The sequence below is a fragment of the Puma concolor genome, chromosome D1, assembly GCF_028749965.1.
Source record: "Puma concolor isolate L17-30 chromosome D1, mPumCon1.1.hap2, whole genome shotgun sequence".
NCBI classification, from domain to species: Eukaryota; Metazoa; Chordata; class Mammalia; order Carnivora; family Felidae; genus Puma; species Puma concolor.
The window spans coordinates 61,861,654-61,877,068 of record NC_141676.1 but is presented as its reverse complement, the minus strand read 5'-3'; the positions used below and the strand labels follow the sequence as shown (position 1 = coordinate 61,877,068).

At 39.0% G+C, this 15,415-nt stretch overlaps 1 protein-coding gene across 2 annotated transcripts in view; it reads left to right on the top strand.

Annotated features, from left to right (window-relative positions):
- Nucleotides 1-15,415, top strand: part of INTS4 (integrator complex subunit 4) — a 120,817-nt gene that overhangs the window by 72,979 nt on the left and 32,423 nt on the right. For both annotated transcript variants that reach the window (XM_086678399.1, XM_086678400.1), the window contains 4 exons: nt 1,665-1,870; nt 9,093-9,235; nt 12,060-12,175; nt 14,627-14,760. In XM_086678399.1, the coding sequence (XP_086534525.1) occupies nt 1,665-1,870; nt 9,093-9,235; nt 12,060-12,175; nt 14,627-14,760 (599 nt within the window). The remainder of the gene's footprint in view (nt 1-1,664; nt 1,871-9,092; nt 9,236-12,059; nt 12,176-14,626; nt 14,761-15,415) is intronic.

The window sequence follows — 15,415 nt, the reverse complement described above, 5'->3', positions numbered from 1 at the left end:
AGAGAGAGAGTCAGTCAGAGAGAGTCAGAGAGAGTCAGTCTTAAGCAGTCTCCACACTCAACATGGAGCCCAGTGCAGGGCTTGATCCATGGCTCTGGGATCATGACCTGAGCCGAAATCAAGTGTCAGTTGCTCAATTGACTTAGCCACCCAGGTGTCCCAAGACTGTAATACATTTCAGCATTCCAAAATGTCTAGTAGAAATAGTTAACTTACCAGAGTACGCATACAAAGTGAAACACCAAGTTTCTTTGCTTTTGCTTGGAATTGGCATCAGCTCAGGTCTCTACTAATTATCTCCCTCTGATCAGAAGTCTCTGTGATTCTCTTTGTGGATTTGTAAGAGTTACATGTGATTTAGTGTGACATAATGGGTAAAGCCCTAGGCAGAAGAACCCACAGTTAATAGATTTGGGTCCATCTCTGGCTTTCTTTGTAATTATTAGCAATTTCATGTTTAAATTACATTATTATGAAGTGTAGTAAATCCTTCCCTTCTGATGAAAGGAAGAATTCAAAACTACCAAGAACAATAGGAGTCGTCTCCCTTTAATGTAGTAACTCTGCTTTTAAAGTGTCTATAAAATCTTTCTTATACAAAAACAAATTATATTTGTGAGTTTTAACCACAATTTGAGTGGTTTATTTTTCTTCCTTTTTTGGAACTGTACATTTCATGGCAGAACCATGTGGGGACCAGGAACAAAAGAAGCATGTATGGAAATCTCGAGAGCATTGTCTATAGCTTATTCATCTCTCATCTTTGTGTCCCAGCACAGGGCCTGGCATGTAGTACACATTCAGGAAACATTACTAGTGAATGAATGAGGGGCTTCCTGAATTTAGTGGCTTCACTGTTACCTGTTTGGGGCATACAAAGAGAAGACATGCCTCTGTTTTCAGAGTGCTTATAAGACCCATGCCTATGCTGTAGCTGATACCTACCTACTAAGCTTTTAACATATATGCCAGGCAGTGTGCTATATGCTTTACCTGTATTATGTCATTTAGTTCTCCTAACTACTTTGTAAGGAAACGAGTATTATGTCTGGTTAAGGGGGAAAAAATGAGGCATTTGGAAGTTACTTATTCAAGATCTCTCTCCAAGTTAATGGAGGGATTATTCTTCACAATTCACTGTGAGATCTTTCTCATTCTAAAGCATGTATCCTTAGCCACTGTGTGATGCTAGTCTAGAATCGGCAGACCTTATCTGTGTTCTTACTCACTTTAAGGCAAGTTTATTCACTTTGCCGAATCTTATTTCTAAAATGCGAAAATGATACCTAGTCTGTTTTAATCCTAATGTAATATAAAATCTGTTTTTTTAAAAAAGTACTGAGTGGAGTACTGTGGTTGGAGTACTGAGTTAAATAAGAACTTTAGTTTTCAAGAAATTCACTTAATGGAGACAGAAGTGTGACTTGATCACATGTCTCCAGAGTCAGGATCTAAACCTTAGTCCCTCTGACACCAAAGTCCTTGTTCTTAGGTCACCGTGAAGGTGGTAGCCAAATCTGTGGGCATGGAGGAGATCTTCCAGAGAGAGCTTGTCAAGTGAGAGGAGTAGAAAGCGAAAGACGAACCTGAACGAGAAAGAATCCTTGGACTCGTCCCATGGCTCTTAACCTGATGTGCGGTTTTATTGGTCTCCTTTTCTGTAGAGGTCCGCATTGCTGCTGTGGAGGCTCTCTGCATGCTGGCCCAGTCTTCACCCTCTTTTGCTGAGAAGTGCCTTGATTTCCTGGTCGACATGTTTAATGATGAAATTGAGGAAGTACGTCTGCAGTCCATACACACCATGAGAAAAATTTCTAACAATATCACCCTCCGAGAGGATCAGCTTGACACCGTCCTGGCTGTGTTAGAGGTGAGTCTTCAGTTTGTTACTCGTTTCTTCACCAGTAACTACTGAGTGCCACTTTTTTTTTTTTAAACCAGGCATTGTGCTAGGTACTGGGGATGCAGTAGTGTGTGGGCAGCGCCATTCTGTCTTTTTAGTACCCAACTCTGCCAAGTGCAGAAGACTCGCTGTTAAACAGGAAACTAAAAGAGAGCTTAGAATGGCTGTGATGGGGAATACACAGGGTTCCCCGAGGATACTGACAGGTTGTGACCTGAATTGTCTGAGGTAAGCTTGGGAGGTGGGGAAGGAGGAAGGACTGCTGTAGTGGACACTTGAAGGAGGAGTAGGACTTGGTGAGACCCTTTCTTAGGAAGGGATGACACCAGTGGTGGGGGTGGAAGGGCACCAGGGGAGCAGTGTCTACGGATCCAGAGGTAAGAGTGAGTATGATGCATGTGAGTAATTAAAAGGCATTCATTGTGAAGTAGCATAGAGCTGAAGTAATAGAAGCAGGGAGAGAAGTGGTTACAGATAATTAGGGCAGGGGCTAAATAATGAAGAATTCTTTTCAGCCTTTGATTTGATTTAGTTCTTCTAGTGAATCATACGATGTTAAAGCAGAAATGGATCTTAGGGAATAGACTCATTCAACCTTGGAGTTTTACAGAAAAGAAAGTAATTTGTGTGAGGTCACAGAGCTAATAAGTGGCTGTGCCAGGATAAGAACACACATTAGCCTCCCAGGCTGTACAACTCTCTGTGGTTCTTGAATTATTTTTCTCAAGTATTGGGATTTTATTTGTGACTACCGAAGGTTTTCAAAATACTAATAAATGAGATTTGGTCTCTGGTGTCTTTTCTGGTTTCGTTCGATTTGGTTTTGGTTTTTCAGATACTGTGAAAGGGGTAGCTATTGGATGTAGTCATTAGCACTTGTTACAGATTTCTGCTATCTACTTCAGAAAATGGATTGGGTGCTTTGATTTTGAAGTTTGCTATCAATTTTCTCAGTTGCTCAGCACTTCTGGTAAGCTCTTTCCTGAATTTTAAGTCTGTATCTATAGTTTTTCATGTGCTTTTTTCCTCAGAAGACAAGCTAGCATTCTGTGCATTGTTCTCCGTGGGTGGGCCCTGCAACCTAGCCCCGCCTTTCCTTTTTTGCATTCTTTTCCACCATTCCTCGTCTTGAACTTTATACTGGAGTCACTCCCCTAATCAGCATGCTTTTCCTCACCATTTTTCTTTCACTGTAAGTTTCCCCCCTCTGCCACTTTTCTTTTCCTTTTTTAGCCACTTCTCACCTAGTAGACTCATGCGTATTCTCAGGATCTGCATCAGGCAGCATATTCCCTAACCAACCCACAGCAAGTGGGTTAAGTAGCACTCCTTTGTACTCCTGTGTCACCCTGTGTTTAGCATAGATCAGGATGTTTTTTGATTCTTTAATTCTTTATTTCACAAGACTGAGAACTTCTTAAGGGGGCAGGATCCTGGCTTCTTTCATTTTTTTATTTCTAGTGCGGTGCAGTGTCTGACACAAGTAGATGCTCAGGACATGTTTGCTAAATATCTGAGCTATGTTCCAAGCAATGTTTTGGTGTACAGAATTGTTCACAGGGCCAAGCATGCTTATGTATCTCTTATTACAGTTTTCACATTTTCACATTTTATCATTAATGGCAGGTATTATCTCACCTCCCTGATGACATCACGAGCTACTTTTTTTTCATGTTTATTTTTATTTTTGAGAGAGAGAGAGAGAGTGAGCACATGCCCATGCACAAGCTGGGGAGAGGCAGAGAGAGAGGGAGAGGGAGGATCAAAAGCTGGCTCTGCGATAACAGCAGCGAACCTGGTGCGGGGCCGAACTCAACAAACCGTGAGATCATGACCCGAGCCAAAGTCCGGTGCTCAAATGACTGAGCCATCCAGGCGTTCTGTGAGATTATGAGCTACTTAGAGAGAGTGACCATGTTGTACCCTTCATCGTATTCCTTTCAGGGTTCAGTGTAGTAACATACACTTAGTGGATGCTTAGTAAACATGTCCTAGAACAGATCTGCACAGCTCAGCTGTATAACTAGGAATTTCTTAAGAAACACAGTCAAAATTATTTTCTTATTACTTTGAATATAGTTTTTCCAATTTATCAATATAGCTGCCTCCTATCAGTGGTGGTGATTTGTTCATATGGAAAGCATTGTGTCTAATGGTTAAGTTCACGGCATGTAGAACCAGACAGATTGGAATCAACCTGTCAGTCCTTGTCTTTGGTCTTTCCTTTTCACCTGGGTTTTTTTTGTTTTTGTTGTTGTTGTTGTTTTGTGTTTATTAACCACCTATTATGTGGTAGGCACTGTGTTAAGGAGGATACAGTAGTGAGCAGGAACCATGGTGCTGCTCTCGTGGACCTTATAATTTAGGTATGAGGGAGGTAGACAGATACAACATAATGAAGGTATAGTAATAAGCTGAGTGAGGAGCTCATGACAGAAAGGAGTGAGGTCCCATGGGAGTATGTCATAGAAGCACTTGGTCTGTAGGGGCTAAGGGGGTGCAGCAAGCAGGGAAGGCTTCTGAAGCTGATCTCCGAAGAAGGAATTAGGCTCTCACATGGCAGGAAGAGTTGGGAGTGTGGGGTATAAGGCTATTCCAGGAAGAGGAGCAGCAAGTCTAGAAACTGTGGTAGGCAGAAGCATGGGCAGTGGAGGGACCAAAAGAGAGCTGGCTGTACAAAGAGTACTTCGTGTGTGGTATGAGATTAGGCCTGGAGGTGAGTGGGACCAGCTCTTGCAGAGCTTTGAAAGTCATATTAGGTGGGCTGTCTGGGTAGCTCACCCACAAGCTCTGACTCTTGATCTTAGCTCAGGTCATGATCTCACAGGTTCCTGAGTTCAAGCCCCACATCGCTTGTCTGCACAGAGCCTGCTCAGGATGGTGTCTCTCCCTTTTTCTGCCCCTTCCCCACTTGCACTCTCTCTCTGTCTTTCTCTCAAAATAAATAAATAAACTTAAAAAAGAAAATCCTATTAAGAGAAGAACACCTGGAAGTTATTCAGGGTGTCCTACAACTTTGTGACTTTGGACAAGTTATTTATTCTCTCTGGTCCTTGGTTTTCTCAAGTAAAAAGTGAGGATAATTCCACATATTCATTTGTTTCTTATGAGAATTGAAAGTGAATTCATGTAAAATGCTTGGCCTGTTAGTAGTTCATAATATTGATAAAGTCATTCAGAAAATATTTCCTGATTTATTTTTTACGGAGTCTGGTTCTGTGCCAGGTTCTGAGGATGTGGAAGACAGTACTAGTTCTTACCTCTGAGTTGCTCACGGTTTTATAGAGAAGGCAGAAGTATAGATCAGTAATTACAAGATAGTATCAAAAGTAAGCTAAGGAATGACATTCTAGCCAGAGCGATAGCATATGGCCACAGATGAAGGCTGGGAAGGCTGAAATGGCACAGCATGGACAGGGATGTTGAGAAGTTCACGTGGCTCTGAGGGAGAAATGAGCAGAGAAGCGATTGTGAAGGACTTTGTATGCAGTGCTGGGGAGCCTGAGCTTTGCCCCACAAGCGTGGGGAAGCTAAACGAGGTTCCTAAATAGAGCAATGACATGGTCAGATGTGCTTATTAAGAAGCTGGTCCAGGTAACTCTGCGGAGTGAAAAATTGAGAGACCTGCAGGTTGAAGGAGGGTTTCTGGAGAATAAAGAAAGCATGTTTCCTGGGGCGCCTGGGTGGCGCAGTCGGTTAAGCGTCCGACTTCAGCCAGGTCACGATCTCGCGGTCCGTGAGTTCGAGCCCCGCATCAGGCTCTGGGCTGATGGCTCGGAGCCTGGAGCCTGTTTCCGATTCTGTGTCTCCCTCTCTCTCTGCCCCTCCCCCGTTCATGCTCTGTCTCTCTCTGTCCCAAAAATAAATAGAAAACGTTGAAAAAAAAAATTTTTAAAAAAAGAAAGCATGTTTCCAACCCGACTTTGGAAGCGTCCTCTGATTGTTAGATTTTGCTATGTGGATACAGACATATCCTTGAAAGTTTTTAGTTTGATTTCTTTCACGTATTAAGTAAAACTTAATACTATAAAACTTATAGGAGAAAATATTTGTGACCTTGGATTAGACAAAGATTTCTTAGGTATGACACCAAAACTTAACCTATAAGAGAAGTAACTAGATTAAATTGGACTTTATCAAAACTTAAAAGCTCTTCAGAAAGACACTTTTAAGTAATTATAGAAACAGCACAACAACGTAAATGTATTTAATGCTATAGAACTGTACACTTAAAATGTATGTTGACTGGGGCGCCTGGGTGGCGCAGTCAGTTAAGCGTCCGACTTCAGCCAGGTCACGATCTCGTGGTCCGTGAGTTCGAGCCCCGCGTCGGGCTCTGGGCTGATGGCTCAGAGCCTGGAGCCTGTTTCCGATTCTGTGTCTCCCTCTCTCTCTGCCCCTCCCCCGTTCATGCTCTGTCTCTCTCTGTCCCAAAAATAAATAAACGTTGAAAAAAAAAAAATGTATGTTGACTAAAAATGGTAAATTTTATGTTGTGTATATTTTACTACAATACAGAGAGATAATGGGATCAGATCAAACATATATAATGCCTTTAATATATACACTGTATAAAAAGGTGAGGGTGGACTTGGAAACAAACATCCATAGAGGGAAGGTGATGTGAAGGCAGAGAGAATGCCATCTATAAGCTAAGGAATGCCAAGGCTACTGGAAGCTGGAGAGGCCTGGCACAGTCTTCTTCATAGCCTCAGAAGGAACCAGCCCTGCTCATACCTTGATTCTGAACTTCAGGCCTCCAGAGCTAAGACAGTAAATTTCTGTTTTTCTAAGCAAAAGGAAAATCTGGTTTTGAAAAAACATACCATAGACTGGCAGAAAATATTTGCAAGACACATCTGATAAAGAATATGTAAAGAATTCTCAAAATTCAATAGTAAACCATCCAATTACAAAATTAGCAAAAGATTTGAACAATACTTAAGCAAAGAAAATAAATAGTGGCAAATAAGCACTGCATTAGTCATCTTTGGAAGATTCTTTATATAATAACAAGTAATGATAATAAATAATCAACTTATTTTGGAAACTGGTAAATTAAGGAATCAAGCATTAATCCTTCCTTTTCCTGTACAAATTGAACTTCATGATAACCAGCTAGTTGATAAGGGAAGTTTCTCTTTATAGAAGTTTTCCATTAATAAATAAAGAAGAATGATAGGACTTGTACAGCAGTTTTACAACTTTAGTGAATTAGTAATCGAGGCAGTGATTACCAGTGGTTACTAACATCACAAAAGAGAAACAGGTGTCCTATCGTTCCTGAGGGAAGCACACCGTACCACCTGTGAAGTGGTCTTATAAGAAAAACATCAATCTGATCAAGCCTCTAAATCTAACTACCATCACAGGATATACAGGGAAATATTACTGGGCGGGAAATGTGAGGTATTTTACATATTAAAAGATGCTTAATGGCACACCTAGGTGACTCAGTCTTTCAGCTCAGGTCATGACCTCATTGCTCCTGAGTTCAAGCCCCGCCTTGGGCTCTGTGCTGACAGCTCAGAGCCTGGAGCCTGCTTCAGATTCTTTCTCCATCTCTCTGCCCCTCCCCTGCTTGTGTTCTCTCTCTCTCTCTCTCTCTTTTTCTTTGTTTTTCTCTTTCTCTCAAATATAAAATAAAAAAATGTTAGAGAAAAAGTTGCTTAAGGAGCATATTACCCAATTGTAATGTGTGGACCTTAGTTGTATCTCGTCTAGAATAAACAAACTTTTTAAGTCAGAGAAATTTGAATATTGGCTGGATATTTGATAATAAAGAATTATTAAATTTTTAGGCATGATGCTGGTTTTGTGATTTTTTTTTTTAAGGTAAGGAATCAAGGCACCTGGGTGGCTCAGTCACGTGAGCATTGGACTCTTTTTTTTTTTTTTTTTTTAATTCAGGTTAACATACAGTGCAGTATTGGTTTTAGGAGTAGAACCCATTGATTCATCACTTACCTGTAACACTCAGTGCTCATCCCAACAAGTGCCCTCATTAATGCCTATCACACATTTTGCCCATCCTCTACCACTGACCTCCCTTCCAGCAACCCTCAGTTTGTTCTCTGTATGTAAGTGTCTCTTATGGTTTGCCTCCCTCTCTGTTTTTATCTTATTCTTGATTTTGGCTCAGGTCATGATCCTGGGGTAGAGGAATCGACCCCCAAGTCAGACTGTGCACTGAGTGTGGAGACTGCTTAAGATTCTCTCTCTCCCCCTCCACCCCTCTCCCCAGCTCATATGAGCTCTCTCTCTCTCTCTCAAATAAAAAAAATAATAAAATAAGGAATCACTTAGAAAATATGTATGGAAATGTGTACAAATGAAATGATATGATTTCTCTGGCTTCAAACCAGTCTGATTGGGAAGAGTGGATAAAGGTATAAATGAAACAAGATTGGCTATGAGTTAATTGTTGAAACTGAGGGATTTATTATGTCTATTTTTGTATGCATTTCAAATTGTCTACGTTGAAAAGTTTTGAAGAACTGACAACAAATGATATGGAGACAGCCAAGAAGAACAGAACTGATATGTGTATGTTTCTTTTAGCATTAGGAAGTTGTTGGTGACCTTTTCCAATCATTTTAGTGAGGTGGAGCAGGTGTTGGGGATGGAAGAGGCCATTTCTCTAACACCGCCTTGTAGTACTCTGTTTTTATTTACTCTGCTCTAGCCACATGGGCTTCCCTGCTATTTTTCAAACATGCTTCCATTTCATGGTCTTTATGCTTGCTGCTCCCTTTCATTATCCTAGGTAAAATACCCCACCTATCTGAGTATTCTTACCTTGAACTTGCTTTATAGTTTCTCCAGAGTACTTATCACTGTCTGACCTATATAGTTATTTATTTTGTCTTTTCACTAGAATGAAGCTCCTGAAAGCAGAGATTTGATTTCAGTTGATGTTATGCCCCTAGCACTTGGTGTACATCATAGGTGCTTGATAAATGTTTAATAAGTGTTCAGTAAATGTTGAATTTGTATGAATGAATGAACCAATGAATGAATTCTTCAGATCTCAGTTAATTACCTCTTCTGTGAAGTCTTCTCAACTGCTAGTCCCTCCCCTCCCAGAAAGTTAAGAGACTCTGTATCCTGTAGTCCCGTTGTAACTTGTACACTCTCCCGTAATAAGCTAATCCACAGTGACTGCTTTTAATATGATCTTTTTTTAAAGGATTCGTCCAGAGATATTCGAGAGGCTCTTCACGAACTTTTATGCTGTACTAATGTTTCAACCAAAGAAGGGATTCATCTTGCACTGGTGGAGCTGCTGAAAAATCTAACCAAGTACCCCACTGATAGGGACTCCATATGGAAGTAAGGACTTTTTGCTCATTTGTTCACTGAGTCCAATAATGTGGTAAATGCACAGTATTGACATTATTCAGTGGCTCATCATAGATTAAGGGTATGACTCTCAATTTTGCCTTCAATTTAGAAACCTGACTCAACTGGACACTCAGGAGTCTAATTCCTAAATTGAATATCACATTTTAGATTATTTGTTTGTCCATCCATCTGCCTAGCAGATAATATGTGCCTGCTACCATATACTTACTGTGTGCCAAGCCCTGTGGTAAGTGTTAGAGGTACAGAGATGAGTTGATTAGGTTCCTTTTCTCCTATATAGTGTTAACCACTTCTTTGTCTCTTTTGCATTTTGTGTAGGATCACAGCCATAGTTACAGAGATTAGATGCAGGACTTGGCACTTTATCTACAAATGACAATCATTTTTTCCCTTGGTTACCTGTACCTTTACTGACTAGAGTCAAATTTACCATTGTTCATGAATTGCTGTTTGAAGAACTACTTGCATACGTTTATTATAAAATGTATGTTATTGTGCCCCAAATATTTAAGTGAGCTTATGTGATGAGATCACTCTAGTGGTATAATTTATTGATTTTTCAGAAAAATTTGTTACTAAAAATAGAAAAACTGGGTCAAATCAGGTACTTGTAGGATATATTAAAACTGAAAATACCAGGGGAATCTTCAAGGAACACTCAGTCATTTGGGGTGTGGGGTAGTTGTAGTGGGGAAAAACACCTGTATCAGTATCTGTAGTTCTGTGGCAACACAGAACTTGCCTTAACATAAGATACGGGGTTATTACCAGAATATTTATATAAGACTGTCTTTATTGGGTGATTGTGGACAGAAAGCTCTTTCACCTTATAGTGATCCAAAAGATTTTGAAGTTACCTATTCATTATCATTTGAATTTTCATCTCTTTGCATGAATGGTGGCTTTACTTAGGAATATCAAAAAGAATGTGATAAAAGAGTAAAGGAATAGTCAAAGTGGCATTTTCTTTTTCTTTTTTTTTTTAGTATATGTGCTGCCGAAGCAAGCACAAGAGTGGCATGTTTTTATGACATTTTTAAAGATAGATAAATGAAAGTTTTGAAGAAGGTAGTTTATTCTGTTTATATGACCCAGTCACTGTGTTAGGTGCCGTGGAGAGTTAAGAACAGATTCAACTTAGAGACCTAGCCTTCACATATCAGGAGGGGTGAGAAGTAGGGAATATGTAGATGAGGAGGTGGATGAGACAGAAAAAATGTTACAAGTCAGAAATGAAGTCCAGTTTTAGAGAGGCCCAGGTGCTTGGGAGATCCGAATATAATAAATAGGAAATCAAATAAAGGAGTGGTACCTGGAGGTCAAACTATAAAATTTACAATGTCCCCTAAAACAGAATGAGAAAAGGGTTGAGAGAGTTCAGAAAACTAGTGCAGTAAGTGCTTTTCACATAGGAGGAAAAGTAGAACTGGGGAAACGTGTGCTTTCCTAAAAAGATCAAGTATTTGAAATGGGATACCTATCATACTCCATATATCCATGAATTTGTTCATGGTGTTTGTTTTTTCTCTATTGCCAGTCTACCTATTCTCCAGTCCCTGGTGAACTCCCATCTCCTTTGTGAAACCTTCTCTATCAATGGTGATCTCTTCTACCTTTGACAGGTAGAAAACAGAGTATCATTCATTTGGTAGTTCATTAACTTGTAGTACTTGTCATCTTTGCCCTAGCTGGATCATAAACTCCACAAGAATAGAAATAAGGATTTAATTTCTTTTTAATTCAGCACACCTTCTAAACCATAATAATAATAAAATGCCTAATTACCAGTACACATGTAGTTCTTTATAGCTTATAAAGGGTTTTCTTGTAGTCCTAATAGTTAACTAATAGCTGCTTAATAATAGCTAATTGAGTTCTTACTATGTGACCCTTTGCTAAGTACTTTTTATTTATTATCTCATTTAATCCTTACAGCAACTGTATGAGGCAATGATTTTTTTAATCCCATTTTGTAGTAAGAAATTTATCTGCCCAAGGCCACACAGTTGTTAATTTTCACGTTTCAGGTCTCTTCTGATTTCAGAACTTCACCCAGGATATCAGTTAGAATGCTTTTGCATTTTTGTAATAGAAAATCTGATTAAAAGTGGCTTAAACAATAAGGTCTAATTTTTTGGCATGACAAGTCAGAAAGTTGGTTTCAGGATTGGTAATTCAGTTTAACAGGGTTAGTAATCTGGTTGATTTCTCTGCAGTTCCCTTGGCTTTCTTCTCATTAGTTGCAAGATGGCTGCCTCATAAGATAGTATCTTAAGGCAGAAAAGAAAAGGTATACCTTCTCACACATTTCTCTTTTTATTTGATTAGGAGAACATTCCTGAGAAGCTCCCCACTAGACTTTCCTTCTTGCTCCTTTGACCAGAAATGGGTTACCTTATTACCTGCAAAGCAGTCACTGGAAAATGGGAGTGGGATTGCCACGATGAGTTTAGACCAATTGTTGTTGAGCCCTTGCTTCTCTGAGCACCTACCTGATATCCGAGGAAAGACAGGGTTTTCTTGGCAAGGAAAATGGCGAAAATGGCTGTTGGTTAAATAACCAGCAGTAATTTATGTCATACTAGCCCTTTAATTTTCATAATAGGAATTTTTTTAGATGAATTAACTGAGTTTCCAGAATCATTGAATGACTTATCTGAGGTCACAGAGGTAGCAAAAGTAGATGTTTGAGAATTTGCAATTCTGAATCAGGTTTTCTGATTCCAGTCCCCGGTACTTTTTAAAGCATATATTAAGTTATTAAGGTGGGCTCTCAATTTGTTTGTTTCAGATGCTTAAAGTTTCTGGGAAGTCGACATCCAACCCTGGTGCTTCCCTTGGTGCCAGAGCTCCTGAGCACCCATCCGTTTTTTGACACAGCTGAACCAGACATGGATGATCCAGCTTGTATCCTCTGTGCTTAGGACAGACTCTGCTGATTTAGTGGGGGTGTTTTGGCATCTTTTTCTGCAATGTAGCTGGGGGTGGGGGTCCAAGTTTAATTTTTTTCATTTCTTTTAGTTAAGAGTATATCCTGAGGGAGCCTGGTAGTTATTATTCTTAGCTTTCATTCATGTTTTCACAGTAATTCACATTTGCTATTTACTACTGCTACTACTACTATAATAATAATAACAATTATTATTATTGTTTTTTATTTTTTTTTTACCATTTCTTGAGCCCCTGCTATATTCCATACACCGTTTCATGCCTTATACATTTACTACTGATCTTCCAAATACCCGTGGGAGAAGGTATTATTCCCGGTTTACAGATGAGGAGACTGAGGGTTAGAGAGTCTAAATAACTCTCCAAGCAGCAAATGTGGGATTCAAAGACGTCTTTGTTTTTAAAACCTATGAGCTTTCCCCTTGTGTTACTCGGAGTTTAACTTTATCTGTAGCCTGAGGAGGGGATGTGTTGAGCTAGACTGCAGGATTGCTTTGCCTCTGATACAAGTTCAGTGGGTTTGTGATAACCAGGGAAAGCATGTCCTGCAGTTGTTTTCCAGTAATGGGAATACATTTACATCGGTGCATCCACACTCTCTGAGGGTTCTTTTCTCTCTATAGCAGATTCTTGGTGAGGTTTGGGATGTATTAATGGAGATAAAGATCAGCCAAGTAAGTGCTTTTGTAAGTTGACGGTGTGTTCTCTCTTAATTCTGTATGTTTATTTTCACAGTGTGTTTGGATACATTTTAAACAATCTGTTTAATTGATGTACTAACCATGCCTGACTTTGTGTTACCACTGAGAAAGGCACATCCCAGACCTTACCTCTAAATGTGTGATACTACAGCTGTTTGAAATTCAGCTCATTAGAGGGGCTTTTGGGCTATGTGTTATTACAAATTACACATGATGTATTGAACGAAACCTGTTATGTTAAGATATTTTTCTGCATAGTTGGAAGATTATGTTGTTTAGGAAATATGTTTGTCTGTTAGTGAAAGAAATTGCCCCCAAATGTAGTTTAAACAAGTTATGGTATTTACTTTTCTTCAAGGTAAAAGAAATCGGGAGGCACACAGTCTAGTGCTGGTATAGCAGCTCTACATTATTCTTAGTGATCCTAGCTGCTTCTTTCTCTTCTGCCATTTTCAGTTGTCCAGCATTGCTGTCAGAGCTCCAATCGTCAGGCCCAGGTTCTGAGCAGAAAGCTAGAGAATATTTGGAGTAAAATGAGTATTCTATTAGCAAAGAAGAATGGATATTGGGTAGGAAAATAGCAGGCACTTCTATAGGGATACATATGGAAGATTGGAAACTATGTTTATCTTTTAATTTCCAGTTTTCTCTTTGTTATAAAATTAATATGAAAAGGAAAAAAATCCACACAGTTGAAAGAAGAAACTTCATACTTAACATTCGAAGTCCTACTAATCATAGTAATCGACCATTAGTATTTTGGTGTATTTCTTTTTTCCTTTTTTAAGCCTTGGGATTGTGTTTTTGCTGTTATTTTTTAACATAGTTTATCTCATCATCAAATATCTGATAATAAATAGCTGCCATCATATCCTCTATGTTAGAGCCTGCTTTTTGCACTTATGACAAAGTGCTTGTGCTACAGAAGAATTTATACATTCTTCATAAATATGTTTTTCTTCTTTTTTAAGTTTATTTATTTTTGAGAGAGTGCAAGTTGGGGAGGGGGGGAGAGAGAGAGAGAGAAAGAAAAGAAAGAAAAAAGAAAAGAAAAGAAAAGAAAGAGAATGAGAACATGAATCCCAAGCAGGCTCTGGGCTGTTAGCGGGAGCCTGACATGGGTCTCAAACTCACAAACTGTGAGATCATGACCCGAACTGAAAGCAGGAGTCGAATGCTTCACCGACTGAGCCACCCAGGTATCCCCATAAGTACAATTTTTAATGATTGCATAATACTCCATCAAGTAGGTGAAACACAGGTGTATAAGTCATTCTCCTGGTGTGGGACACTTAGTTTGTTCCTGATTATTTGCTATTATAAATGATTCTGTACTGTATGATTATTTACTTAGAATACAATTTGAGATGTAGAATTACTCAACATTCAAAAGGCTCTTACTGTCTAGTGCCAAATTATTATCCAAAGGAATTGTGCCAGAATGTACCTTAGTAGGCCATGTACCAAAAGTTTCTATTTGTTAGTATTCTTAGCACCATCAGGCATTATTTTAAAAAACCTTTGGTAATTGGGGTGTTAATTGGGGTAACTTGGAGATGGGTAATGTATCTCGTTGTTTGAATTTGCATTTATTTGTTAGAAAATTGTCATTTAATTGGACTTTTGGGGGTGGGAAGTTGGGACACTGGATTTTGGCCCAGCTCAACCTTTTGTACCTCCAGGTCTCCTTAACCCACTCACGCATCAGACATTGCAGTTTTGGTTCTTATTTTTAATGCTGCTAAAACCTGTCCAACAATGCCAGCATTGTTCTCAGATCATACCTTCAGGCACTATGCCTACCTCCGAGACAGTCTTTCTCATCTTGTTCCTGCCTTAAGGGTATGTTGAAAACAGCTGTTGTCATTATTTTTGGTTTTTTGATTTTTGGTCCTTTGTGGTTGTCAAATAGCCAAAAGCAGACTGTATTTTCTCTGAAAACATGTTAGTTCATTCATTCTCTTTCTCTCTTGGGCTCTCTCCCACTGTTTTGTACTTTTGCTTCTATAACTTTTACTTTTTAAGAAGATTCATATTCTAAATGTCCCTGAGTTATTGGTTATGTTATGTTAGGCAAGAAACAGGCATCTGGAATAGCATATTTTGGATCAAGGATTATATTGTGTAACATTTTAACCATTACATAAAGCCATAATTTTCAGCAAGTTTATTTTTTAATAATAAACCTTTGTTTTTTTTTAAACCTAGAGATACAGAAAGAAAAAAATTTTTTTAATTAACGATAATAATAATAATGGCAAATACTTATTGAATGTTAACTGTGTGCAGGCACTTTTCTGAGCTCTTGATTTGTGTTAACTTATTCCTGCTTAGGTGACTCTAAATGACTTTATTTAGAATAATTATATGTACGTGGTTAAAAAATCTAAACTGTAAGTTACAAAATTGAAAGTGAAATCCTTTTTGCTCTCCCCCATCCCTTTCTTGGAGGGTAACTAGCAGTAAGAACAAGAATAATAATTACCATCATATATAA